General features: G+C 31.5%; 1 protein-coding gene across 1 annotated transcript in view; it reads left to right on the top strand.

The window, feature by feature from the left end:
* The window catches only part of LOC145330806 (uncharacterized), a 163,653-nt gene that overhangs the window by 58,614 nt on the left and 90,346 nt on the right, over positions 1-14,693 (top strand). Inside the window, exons 7-13 of the mRNA XM_080175472.1 lie at positions 560-670; positions 1,222-1,296; positions 2,955-2,993; positions 3,259-3,294; positions 5,273-5,344; positions 12,875-12,981; positions 14,509-14,548. Coding sequence (XP_080031598.1) covers positions 560-670; positions 1,222-1,296; positions 2,955-2,993; positions 3,259-3,294; positions 5,273-5,344; positions 12,875-12,981; positions 14,509-14,548 — 480 coding nt within the window. The remainder of the gene's footprint in view (positions 1-559; positions 671-1,221; positions 1,297-2,954; positions 2,994-3,258; positions 3,295-5,272; positions 5,345-12,874; positions 12,982-14,508; positions 14,549-14,693) is intronic.

Here is a 14,693-nt window from a genome sequence, read left to right as displayed (position 1 = left end):
TATAATATAGTAGTAGGATGTGTGTATGTATGTCAAGTAATATTTCAAAAACGTCTTTTCAATTAGGACAAACGGCCTCTAGCAGCTTTTCATATCTAGACTGGTGACAATGCCCAAATTGTGTCTAAAATGATCCATGTGACGTAATAAAATGAGGGAGATGAGAGGAGAAATGGGAAAGAAAACCCCTAAAAAAGAGATGGATAATCCCTCATTTTAATTGCGTCACATGGATCCTTTTTGACACAATTTTAACACAAATTGGGCTTTGTCAGACTGGATAAATCTTCATGGTTAAGATATTCTATTTGACTAAGTAGTGGGATGAGTGTCTATTTGCCCATTAATATCTCAAAAAGGATTTACAGATCTGTGTTTTAAAGTGCTTAAGCTATAATACATAAATTTCAGGGATCTTTTCTGTTACTTTAAGTTTTTTTTTTTAATGGATATTTTAAGTCCTAGCTTCCAATGGACATTATAGTCGTTGTTTTATAACGAAAAAGTTTCTAAATTTTATGAAAATAGTAGGTATAAAGAATTATATACCTGTTTTCAGCAATGAGATTGCCTTGTTGCACGACGCCCACCATCTGCCTTTCAGAAAATCTTTATCAACCCTCTTCCTAGGAGAGAATCATATCACACAAATTCCAAATGATTTTTTCAGGTAAAATTTATTTACTTATTTAAAGATTAAAAAAGAGAAGGCGATTTGGAATTATTGCCTTTACAGATTTGCAAGAAGTTTTTTTGTATCTTTACAAAGTGTCTCAAAATCAGCAGTGTGACGTCATAAAGATACATTCAAATCCATGTCTATTTTAGGGGTTGCTTTTCCCACTTCTCCTATCAATTATCACTTTTATGACGTCACACGTCTGATCTTTTGAGACACTTTGTTAAGCTTCATTTTTTAAATTTCATATTTTATTAAACTTGTATAGTTGACACTTTTAATCTACAGAAAAATCTGTTTTTTTTACTGACTTAAAAATATAACAAAAAGTCGTTATTAATTGAAATTTCTCGTATTCATTTGAATCCAGTGGACAGGAACCGGTTCTCATCAATACGAAAAAACTATGTCTAGCATCGTATTATATCTAGCTTTCTACGAATATAAAAAATGTACAATCATAAGATTATTACAATCATATCCGCGGAAAGCTGTTTATAATATGCGAGAAATAACTATTAATTGTTTTCTTATGTTTTCAGTCATTTCAAGAGATTAATGTGGGTGAATTTGGACAACAATTTTCTAAGAGAACTGCCCCCCTACTCTCTACCAAGGAATTCAAACATTTCTTTGCGCAAATTTCGTTCTTGGTAAAATTATATATTTTTGCTATCAATTGAATGTTTATTATTGTGAATTACTAAACACATACTGAAGATTTTCCTAGATGTATGGGGACAAAATAGGGGTAAACTAATGGCGTGCGGTAGGTGGGTGTTGCAGGGTGTCAACACTCCCATTAAACTTGAAAATTGAAAGGTTAGCTTTCCTCTCTTTTCACCTCCTAATGATTTTAAACCCACCTAGTGAATTACTCTGCACGCCACTGTGTATTATTTCCTTCATATTTAACCCCCTGTACAATTGTACACCCCAAGTTTAATCATATCTAAAATTTTTTTAAGGGGGGTGTGGGGGTTAAATATCTCCCTAGAGCTTTTCTTAGGTACATTATTTAAAATCACAGATACCCTTAAAAAAAGCTAATACTCTTTAAATAATCGAAAAATACTTTTTAATCATTATATAATTTTACGTAATGAAAAATTCTAAAATAAAGTTCTTAAATTTAATTGAAGGAAATAAAGAAAGTGTTTAAGTCAATTAACTTTAGTTGAGCGTAGTCGCTGTAAAACTTTTAAGTAAAATCCTGTAACATAAAATAAGCCAATAAGTCCCCCACCCCACCAGCCCCTTCATAATGTCTAAAAGGTAAAAAATATTATGCTACAAATCTCTCTCAAATTATAATTTTTCTCATAATTAGAGGAGAGGGGATTCAATGATCCACTAACAAAGTGTGTAAAATGCACCAACTTTTACTAATTTAACACATTTAATTTCTTATACAATAGTACAACAACAAAATTCTGGAAATGGATATAGAATGTACGTGGATATTAGGACAGGTGAAAAATTGAGGTTGCTATCATAGCTATCATTTATTTGTCATTTCGTTTATCAGTAGGAGGAGATTGGATGAGTTAAATGGGGTGGATAGGGTAAATAGTTATTTTAGCCCGCTGCAAATTTTTACTTCATTAAAGAACATGAATATCGGGTGTAAGATCCAAGTAATAATATATCTATTTCCTATTCGGAATGCAAAAGTAATTTAATAGCACCTTGACTTTAGTAAAGCATTCGACTATTTTTTAACACTGAGAATTCATTATTAGTAAAATGGATATATATACGGGGATATTATGACAGTGGGAATTTTGTCGTCAATATAGGTTGCTACTATAGTCCTACTTTATTAAGGGGAGGGGATGGTGTAAAAGGGGTGGAGGGGAGTTTCGGTATATTATCCAGTTGAAAGAACCATTTCATTAGAAATTAGGCGAAAATCTGGTGCAATATCGAAGAGTAATTATAAATCGATTTTAACAGTTGAATGTTTAAATATTGAAATTTAATATAAGAACAGATTTTATTATTCCTTAAGATAATTGAAATCTCCTATGTTTATTTCAAACAAACAATCCCTTTGATTAAACAACATTTGTCTTGAAGTTCTTATATGCGGATCAAGTTATTCTTACTATACTGACTATAACTTCAAAGCGCCTGACATTTTAACAGTAAAAACAATGATCAACGAAATACAGATTTGGCGGGAATCGAAAAAATCCGGAGAAATCCGTCATATGAAAAAAATCTATAAGTAACTAATCTAATGCACGGAAAAAAATGTTTGAACCTAATTTAGAACCATCCATACGTTAAGCATATCCAACAATCAACTCAGGAAAAATAACCATTTATATGTCAATTTCGATTATATCCATAAGTAGCGCAGCAATAACAAGCTAAGTTTTTAAAAATAAGTTAAGATTAGATGTACTACTAAATATATCATTTAAATTTCATTTTTTTCTTTTAAGGGTCAAAGAGCTCAGACCCCCCACAACTAAACAAATAAAAAAACTTGATAAAAAACGAATACATATACAATATTAATCATTGAAATATGTTTTGTAATTGAAATGAAAATGGTTTGTTGTTTGTTGCAGAACGTTTCCCACAGAAATTATTGAGAATTTACCAGGAATCTTGTCTACACAATTTTCGATGTGGCACAGCTACTCTGTAAGAAGGAACGTACAAGCTTTTAAAAAAATTAGTGGTGTAAAATAGGGTTTTTCAAAGTTTCAGGGGGTAAAGACCACTTCACAATCCCCTCCCACTTGAACGTCGTCAATGTCTGTGAGTTTTCTATTTTGTCTTTTGTCTTCAAGTCTTTTGTTTTCACAAAGCCTTCAAAGCCAGGAATCTTCACGATTTTTACACGCTTATAACAAATTATGTCTTATTATTCGTATGGACACTTCAAGAACATTAAAAACATTGATTATATGAAAGATAAATGATTTTTAAAAAACAGGTTTTCTTAAATATAATATTATAATCAAACACAAATAGCGAAAAAAATTTTTACTACTTTAAAATAAAACAAGGATGACAACATCAATTAAAGTAAAGCTCTGAAACAATAGGACAAACGAAGATTTACTTGTATCAGAACTGAAGAAGCAGAATGTAAATGTATAAGTATAAACAAAATTGTTGCAAAACTCCTTAATAGAGGATACTGTTTAAAAAAATACTTTCATTTTTGGGACTTGATCATAGAGATGCTTCGCTTTTAACATTGTACCTTGTAGTAATAGCAATCAGTATTAAAAAAAATCAGATAAAAGCAACCTTGTTTTAAATGAACGGACGTTCATTCTGGTAAGGATTATTGAGTTGCTACTAAATCATACCAAACTGTTTAAGGAATCGTCATACAAAGTTTGAAATCGATAGTACAATTCTTAAGTTGACGAAAAGAACTAACCATTACGGACGGTTGGACGAACCGATCCTATTTATAGAAAATTTCGCTTTCAAAAAGTTTCATTTATATACCTAACAGTTAACTTGATATAACCGTCCCTATAATTTAAAGCCATGTAAGTGTTAGTTTCCTTGTTATTTTTGCAGAAATAAATTGCCCACCAAGTGTACTTTTTATGTGGTTAGAGTACAATTAAAATGATTAATACAGCTACACAAAATAAACAAGGATAATCATATTCAGTACCAGCGAATATTTTAAATAATTGGTTACAGAAAATAATATAATGCCCTTAACAGACACATGTGACTTTTGTATTTTGTAATATTTTAAACTTTTTACCATACCACCTATAAAACTCGTTAGTTTTAAATATTTTCTAATTTCCCTGTTGATAACAATGACGGTACGGGTATTGCCAACAATTCATTACAATGTTTAATTATTGGTAAAATAATGTTTTAAAAAATAATTGTCCTAGAAAACTACGAAAATGTAAAATGGCTTACCAACTAAGACATATCTGTAGAGTAGCTTTGCTCACACACACACAAAAGTTTTTACTTGAGCCTATGGGGTCATTATGATGTCTTTATTGTAAACATAATACTTCTAACAAAGATAATTGTAATTCTTAACAGTTTTTATTTAATTTGAATTAAAATGCCCAATTAACTTAAAAATATTACATCTTTTACCCTATAATATAAAGTAGCTTTCAGTGAAGATTCCTATAAGATATGTGCATCTGGTCTATAAATTGTTTGGCGTAATCCTCTTTGAAATATTTTTATCAATTTTAGTCTCCCCCCCACACCGATAGAACTATGACTCTGGCAGAGAACCACAATTTTTAAAAGCGAAGCATTTCTATAATTAGGGTCGGTCCGTCCGTCCGTCGTTATGAAAAAATATTTCTTAGAGGATAATACCAATTGTTTTGTCTGTCTGTCTGCCGGCAATGCTTCAAAAGATTTAAAACACTTATTTGTTAAGGTTTCATGATTTTTCCTAAATATTCTCTCTCTTTCTTTATGTCAATTAAACATCTGTTCCATACCTCCCTTTGGCCTTATGTCCATTAAATGAAGTTTTTGGTGCTTCGATACTTAAGGATGTTGTCATCTTTGTTTGATATTATGACTTGCGAAGCATCCATATAATATGTAGACAAGAATGTTGGTAGGTTTGACCTGGTTGACGATGCGAGGCAACTATCTGGAGAGTCTACCCTCTACACCATTCTCATATAAGAAAAGGAATTCATTATATCCATTTCAGTAAAGAAATTCATCTAATTTTTTTTATCTTTATGTAAAAGTAACAGGATCTTTGTCTGTCTGTCCTTACCGAAGGATCTCACTAGCCGCGGCATTGATATGGACCTATGGAGAGGGGAGGGGTCGGATCGATTTCAACCTCGCACCATATGATGGTGCCCTTAGATGAGTATCCTCTAGTGTATCTAAAAGAGGTGAAATATTTATATATTGACGTGTTTATGTCTGTCTGCTTAGATCTTGTTTATTACCATTGTTTTATTTATCATTTTAAAAAAAGCTGATATGCAATTTCAATGGTTACTGTCGAAATTTTTGTATAACATAATAATGGCCACAGCTGATATATTTTCAACTTGACATTAATAAAATGATTTTAATGTCTATTATGGCTTTATTTCAAAGTGTTCATTTATAAATTATCTAGTTATGAATAATCACAATTAATAAAATGTAATTATCAAAATTCAAAATCCTTATCAGATATTTTTGAAATAGTGATTATTGTTATGATTAGGTAAGGTATTGTAAGCTTCATTTATCAAAAGAATAGTCTTACACTTTAATTTAAATAGTTTACAAATTCTGCACTGAATAGAATATTGTTTCTATCATATTCAACGTACTCTTAATATCTACAATAATAGATAATGTTCGTTTGTCGCTAATATCACATTTTTCGAACTTTTTGTAAGATACCTTAAATTTAATGGTATCTGTAGATAATTTAGCATTTACAACATGTAACCCTTATCTTAACACTAACAGACACGCCCCTAGAGGACTTTATTTATTTATTTTTGCGGGGAGGGGGGGGGGGGTAGGTAAAATTTTAAAAAATATTTTTTTTTGGAGGGTGGTGGTATTCTTCCTAAAATTGATCCTAGCTAGGACCTAGGAGAATCTGCATATTAAAGGAGAATCATATCGGTCGAGCGGTTTGCAAAATCCTTCGGGAAAGACAGTCAGACAGCCAAATATACAAACGGACAGACAGACACAGATCCTCCTACTTTCAGCATTCAGGCTACTTGAACCTTTAGCTTTACATTTATCCTTTTTCCTAGTTTGGTTTTATACCCTGACATAAACAAATAAACCTGGGTAGAATCTGAGAGTAAACATATTTGTCATACACATACGCAGGGAGTGGTTCTTACCAAATAATTTACTAGAAAATTAAGATATTAACCCCAAAATGATTTAAATTTTCTACAAAAGGTTTTATTATCGCATCGTATTACAGACAGCTTTTCGTGGGTGGTAAAATGAAAAATAATAAGATTAATTCTAGTTTGGAAGTCCTGACCCAACAAAACTGGCATTTACTTTACTATTGGTATACAATAATTGTCCATAATACGATACATAATATATGGTTTTTCAGTAAGGCTGAGGACTGTTTACAATTAAGGGTATATTAAGAAGCGAGTAAAAGTGGCTGACTCAAATTATGACGTAAAAAATTAACCAATGAGAGGCCACTATAAATTTTACCATTGGTCAATTACAGTGTATACTGGCCTCTCATTGGTTAATTTTTTTGACTTCATAATATGAGTCAGCCACTTTTACTAGCTTCGGATATTAATTAGATTGAAGATTGGAAAAAAATATAGTAAAATTCTATATTATTAATTCCTATCCCAAGCAATATTCCTTTTCTCTCACTTTCTTTCTCTCTTCTCACTCTTTCAATCACTTTCTCTTTCTCCTTTCTCTCTTATTCTCTATACCTCTTTATTTATGTTTACAATAGATGTAAGAAAATCTAGATATACATTCATCACGGCTATCTCATGTTCTCTATACCACTTTATTTATGTTTACAATAGATATAAGACTATATGGATTATGGATATACATTTATCTCGTGTTCTCTATACCACTTTATTTATACATGTTTACAATAGATATAATAATATCTAGACATTTAGATGAGAACCATATTAGTTCAGCGGCTAGCGAGTTCCTTCACGACGCTCATACAGTCATTCTTTTATTTTTGTATATGGAATTATGTTCTGTTACCTAATGTCATCACTCCATTTATGTCTATAAGCCTCTACTTTAGTATATTTATTATGTTTACCTCCGTTGGTTGATGGTATATAGTGGTTAGATTCCACAGTGGCATGCGAAGGACAAAAATATTTACAGGTTAAAAAGGATTAATAGTGAAAGGAATAATACTAATTTGTCCTCTATTTTCAAATAAAAGTCCTTGTAAATAAATATGGAAAAAGCTCGGTGGTTATAATCAATGTCAAGCACAAAACATTGTTTAAATAAATTTTAAAAATATGTGAGGTGGCAGGGGCGTCCAAGCTTTTTCATTTTGGGGGGGGGGGGTAATCCTTATATCATAGAGGTAATTTTTTTTTCATTTTTTTCAAAATCCAGAAGTTTGGGGGTGCCTACAGCACCCCAAATGCATTATGTGGGGGGGGGGGGGGGGTAATCACCCTTTTACCCCCCCCCCTTGGACGTCTTTGTGAGTTGGGGTAGTGTTTTGTTTGTTTATTACTTTAGGTCAGGTTAGGTTAGGCTAGGTTGTAGTGGGTTATGTAACGTTGGACCAGTTATAGGCCTGAAAAATATTAGAGTAGGAGCACCCTTTCTTTTCAATTTCTTTAAAAATACGAGAGGGGGTTTCTTTAAAGGCACCTTTAGCCAAGAAAAAGCACCAATAGTCCTTATTTATACAATTTGAACCCATTGTGTATAGAAGTCAGAATTGAGGGGTGTAAATAGGTATCTTCAGTTTACAATCCATTCTCACAATCTTGGTAAATAAAGCAGTAACAACCAGGGAAAGGACAATGTTGGTAAAATTAATCTTTTCCTCCTTATTATTATAATCAGCTAAAGAATGTTAAATCATTTTCATATATATGAAAACTAATAGTAGATTAATTTATCACCTCCACCCATAATGTTGAAATTACCCCTCCTGCTATGTTGACTAAAATTACTGTTAGAAATGTTTTGACACTGTTACTTTTAATTGCCCAATGAAGGACGTTCACTCAATTTTTTTAGATTTACAAATGGCAGAACGATTTTTATATGAGGAAGGGGGAGGGGCACTGAGTAGCATTAGTTACAGTCGTTTGTTCCCTACCTACCTGAGTATAGATAAGATTTATTTTATTATAAAGCAAAGTTATTTGTTTTTTGTCTCTATGCATAAACTATTTTAGATTTTAGTTGTCAATCTTTTATTTCATTTTGGTTGTCTCTGTATGATTTCTGTAATAATGAGGTATAATCTAGAAGGCAAAGCAAATGTACACTTTTTTCAGTTGCTCGATTTTACTGTTGAAAAAAGATTGAAATATAAAAAAAGTATATTTTTTTGTAACAGTATTTATATATATTACACACACCCTTAGTTAAATACATGCATACTAAGATAAATACATTTCTTTGTTTCACCTGACCATTCTTTTATTTAAAGTAGTATGTTTTTTTTGTCTGAAACTTTAGATCTGAACTAATTGACTTCTCCTTTTTTGGGAAACTTCACTTGGGTGACGGGATGGTTTTAGGCATTTTTTTTCTAGGGAAGGTTTTAGGCTATTTTTCTGCTCATTTTTATACTCTAATGAGTACAGATCCCCTATACACTAGGATCGCAGCAGCTAGTTTATATATAAATTGAAAGTCATAAAATCATAAAATTTCTAAAAAATTTGTAGGAAAATTATCAAATTAAGTATCAAAACGTTGTCAAGCTTGCAATGATGAAAAAGGAGCATGAAAAAAGAACTAATCAAACTTTTGGAAACCTCTTACTAAGATAAAATGAGAGAAATTTGCATTTTCTTAAGGAATCAAGATTACTTTTAAAACTTACAAGTTCATTTTCTGAATTAGTTTGAATTATAGATTTTTTATTCTAATTGTAGAAATATGCTAAAAAGAGTCAAAATAATACAAAAGCCCAACTTATCTTTTTAAAGAGTTTTGTGCATAATTCAAATATATTATAATCTAGTTAATAATTTGTATTAAAATATTATAGTTGCCTGTAAGGGAGTAGAAAGAATAAGAGTTCAAAATTTGTAGAAAAAAGGGTTGGTGTCATAAAAGTGACCATGACACTTACTTTTTGATTATCCCTGAGTAAAACTAACTGCACTGGGCCCTTAAAAGAACACTCTGTTTTAATTTAATCTTAATTTACAAATAAAACATGTAAGTTTTAATTATTCAAGAATGAAAACATTCATAAATAGTAAGTTATAAAGCAGATGTTCAGTTATCCTGAGACCTTCTTGAAGCATGACTTGTTACGCCTAATGAGTTCAGACGAGTATGACTTACGGAACAAGTAAATTGTATACTGGATGCTCATTTATACAGTAATGATATTTTCAATATTTCTTTTTGCCTTTTTCCTTTTGGAACCTTCCATAAGTACAAAGGGACATCACATGCTGTCCCATAAGAACTCTCAGTCTCCATTTTTTGTTATTCCTAAGACAACATAGAAATATGTTTTCATTTGTAGCTCAATTGATTAAATTTAAGTGTATAATTTATCTGTTTTGATCTAAGTATTAAATCCCACACAAGCACATAATGCAACTATAGACATTAAATTAAACAAACAGATTGGCTCTTTAATTTTGTCCTTTTCTAGTTAAAAAATTACATGTACGTACAGTAACTCATATTTAGAGTGTACACTTTGACCCATGAACGCTTCTTTTAATTACGAAACATTTTAATAGTTATTTCTTTCATCGTATTATAAACGGCTTTCCGCGGATATAGAATGTACAATTATAAGATTAAAACCAGTTTTTTAGCCCCGTGGTGCCGAAGGCACGGGCTAAAAAAAACTGGTTTTAATCTCATGATTGTACATTTTTATATTCGTAGGAAGCTGGATATAATACGATGCTAGACATAGTTTTTTCGTATGGATGAGAACCGGTTCCTATCCACCAGATTCGAATGAATACGAGAAAAAAAATTATCGTTAGGTGTGAAGTTTGTTGGAAGTATGAAGTAGCTTTGAAAGATAAGCTCCACACACGGAGTGTCTGTTTAATCTGTCCTGTTGTAAGTGATGAGAGATGGCGCGCACAGAGTTTAAATTTGACACTTTTCTTTGCAAGGAGCACCAGCCAAAGTTTCAACCAATTTGCTTCACTTCACATACAAAACTTTAGATAATTTTGTTCAGTGGCGTGTACAGGGGGTTTGTACACATCCTAATCCCCATGGCGAATCATCCCTCATCCTTTAAGAAATCTCTGAAATTTGCAAGTTAAAACCGATTTGATTATCGAAATTTTGAATTATTCAGCGCAGCTACTATATATTAAGAGTATAGCCGTAGGCAAAGCCGTCAATAACTTTAAAATTAACCACAGGTTCTGTACAGTCTAATTAAAAAACTTTCAATGTATAAAAATATTTTGCAGTTTTCCTTCTTCAAAACGCCATCATGTGTTTTTGATTTTGAAATATTAGAAAAAATTAAGAAATCATTAATTTAGATGTCCACCCTCTGCCTTCCCACCACTGGAATTTTACGTGCACGCCTCAGAATTCCTTACATAGAAAATACACGGAAAAGAGGAGAGTGGGAAAAATCTTTGTAAAGTTGAGCTTGTTTCATAGAAATGATTTAAATTTACTTTATAGTTGCACTACTTTTATTTTTCAATAGTTTGTAGAAAAGTAATAAAAGTGCTAAACTTTCCAGCTAATCAAATATGCTAAGAAAAATTTAAGCAATTTAAATTAAAAGATTTTATCCATATTATTTTTAGATTGATGCACTAAATATTCTGTCCCTAATTAGAAGACAGAAATTACAATTGCTATATCAAATTTTCTAGAATTTATTTTAACGCAAGGGTCATTTTCTTATATATTTTTCATGCTAAATTTAAACCATTATTCCTATAAGCATAATTGCTAATACCTAAAACCTTGATAACTTCCATGGATGAAGGGGATATAATAGTTATTTTTTTCATCGTATTCATGGATTTATTATTACTTGGATCTTACTCGATATTTTCATGTTCTATGATAAAGTGAACTCTCAAGCGGGTTAAAATAACGATCTTCCCCATCCCCTCCCCTCATGTTGGATAAACGACCCGGCCAATAAAAGAGAGAGGAAATAGCAAGCTAAATCGAAGACAATTTTTCTTCTCTTATGATATCCACGTATACTCTACATTCATTAGGATATTGGACTGTAACGTTTACTAATACAATCGATTTATTATTACTTCAGATTTTCACGTACTCTGACAAAGCAATAATCGCATCTGGCTAAAATAACGATACCCCATCCCCTCCACCCCTACTGGATGAACGGACTGACCAATAAGTGAGGTCTACATTAGCAAGCTAAATTGACAACAATTTTCCCCTGTCAATATATCCACGTATATCCTACATCTATTGCTAGTACCCAAAGTTTTTAAAAACGTTTCCATATACTTTTGAAGCCTTTATTGAAATTTTAATTGGTTTGTTTTAACAAGCAAAGTTTAAACTTTCCCATATTTTTTTAAAATAGGGAAATGGTAATTTTGTTTTACATAATCTTGGGTACAAATATATTTATAGTTCTTTGTCTTAGCTCTGAATATTTCTGACTTAATTATTACATAATCTATTATTAAGTTATCAATATTTCATATTTCACATTTAAAGTTTTGCCTCCTATGAAACAACAATATCATGAAACTTAAAATATTTTAGCTAGATTATAAGTACCTTTATTCCCTTTATACATGTGTACGTGTTCTTTTACTGTATGTGTGTGAGTATACTTTTTACAACTGATCATCATTTAAAATACCAATAAAACAATTTTACTGCGCAAAGTAGCCAAAAACCTTTCTCTATATTATATTTGTACTGTAAGAAACTTAGCTGTACTTTTTATTTATTCTTTGTACTCTTGATTTTACGTAAAGATGCGTCCCTTGAAATTAGGAGCATTGTCCTAAAAAGGAGGGGTCAACTTCCCAACCTTAAATGTTCTTACTATGAAAGAAAAAAATATATTTTTACAAGGGTAGGTTTTCTCAGGATTTTAATAGAGTAAATACCCCAAGAAGGTAAGAAAGTTTGAAAAGTACATTGGCAAATGACCACTAAAATATTTTTTACATATTTCTAGCTTATTTATTCTTGTAATTAATACCAGTTAATTTGACAAAAACCTGGAAATTGTATATCACAATAATTAGTTGCGTGCAGAGGGTTTTTATCCATTTATTTAAAAGTCAAAAAAGTGGCCCTGATTTGGTCTTTTATTTTAACAATCCCTCTTAAATCTAAGGGGATTGTGGCTTTTTACCTTGACACCACAAGGAGGTGTAGATCCTTGTTAAGCGGATTTTAGAGGGGTGTGGGGGTTGGATACACCACTCTTCTGCACCTTTCGAACTACAATGTCTCTAGGTACCAGCAAAGTTTTTCCTGTAGAAAATTCCAGAACGGATAATGAATAACAAATCTTGGCAGAATTGATAAACTGGATGTTGGAGAGAACTTTATCTCGAGTTTAAATCCGACCATGTTCAATGGAACCCTGACTGTTACAGACCTTAATATGGACTTTAATTACATAGGTAAGAATTTGTTTAATAATAACAATTATAATGGATGTAGAATATACGTGTATATTATGGGGAAAAATTATCGTCAATTTAGCTTGCTTGCTTGGAAGGGCTATGGTAAAGGGGTGGAAAGTGAGATTCGTTGTGTTAGCCCGATGAAAGTTTCATTTTATTAGAAACCTTAATAAGTTTCAAGTAATAATATCATATTCATTACAATTATTACCATAAGTAGTGCAGCAAGAATGGGTTATTAATGTCATTTCTGATGTACTGAATTTTAGTTTCCGAAAGTGTACATAACTTCCGCGTCCTATCTCAATATTTACTACTCGCTAAAAAAGCTTCAAACTTCCAAAAAAATCAAGATTTGAAAAATTAAAATTTAGAATGTATGATGTATAAATCGTTTATATATTACTAGCGGCTTCGCCCCTAGCCTCTAGGGGCTTTGCCCCAAGAGGTCTGATCAAACCAATTTTTCGTATTTTAGATTTAAAATAAAAATAAATTTTTTTTTTTTTTTTTTTGGGGGGGGGTATTTTTCATTTTTTGGGGGGTTAGGGGTGTCCCACCCCCCAAGAAAATAGTTATAAACCTTCCCGGGAACTATGAGAAGCTACCCTGTAAAGGAGAACCCGATCGGTTCAGCGGTTAGCGAGATCCTTCGCTACAAACAGACAAACACACAAACACACAAACACACAAACACACAAACAAACAGACAGACATCGTTCTACTTTGTATTATAGATATCGCTTTTCCCTTTGACCGGAGTAGCTGAAAATAGCGTTTGCAATAATTGGGTTATCTGCTGTACAACTTTGGACATTAGGGAAGAAATAGGCAATACATTTTCAGCACATCCCATTTCTACATTTTTATTTTATTTTCAATGAAAGTTTTTGTGTGTAAGAATAAGCATCTTCAAAATGAACGTACTAATTATAGAGCTGTGAGTCCCACTTTTGAAATTATTTCATATTATTACTGGAATCTCCATTACCCGTTTGTTATCGATAGGATGAATTTAACAGACAAACCATTATAGTAAATTGACATTATGTATAAAGTTATGCATTATTTGAAGTACAAAAGTTTTAATATGAATGTTTAAATGTTTCCATTTATAATTCATAAGTTGCATTTCAACATAGTAAAACTAGAAAAATTATGCTACATAGCAGAGTAGTTTTTAAACGAGAGTAATATAAGGAAGAAATCTTCAGAATAAATCAATTTTACACCTTAAATAAACAAAACTACTCTTTTGTAGATTAATATTATTGGTAGAAAATTCAAACGCTGTAATAAAGTTAGAATCAATATTTTATAAAATTTTCCCTATTTTTTAGCCAACGAATGAGAGGACGTGATTATAAAGCTTTGGGTACCAGTATAATTTACAGTTCACATGGTTAGACTCTCATTGTTGCACCTGTTTTTTTATAGGCAAAGAAATTTCCTTCCTTCATGTAAATTTTAAACAAGCAAGGAAACATTTTTAAAGAATGAATTGAAAAGTAATATTATGTTTAGATAAGATTCCAGAAGCTGCCTTCCAATCTTTGAAACCCAGGTAAACCTTTTAATTAAGGATAATTTTGACAATAATTAGCAGGGCTCGACAGCCGTAACTGAGTCTGAAATTTTAACCCGTTTAGGGATTCGTATTTAGGTCAGGATTTAACTTTCAGCTAATTTATAAAAAAAATGTTAATTTC

Source organism: Acartia tonsa, chromosome 10, assembly GCF_053477335.1.
Source record: "Acartia tonsa isolate MP-2025a chromosome 10, ASM5347733v1, whole genome shotgun sequence".
NCBI classification, from domain to species: Eukaryota; Metazoa; Arthropoda; class Copepoda; order Calanoida; family Acartiidae; genus Acartia; species Acartia tonsa.
Note: the sequence above shows the minus strand (reverse complement) of the source record. Positions and strands in the feature narration are given on the sequence as shown.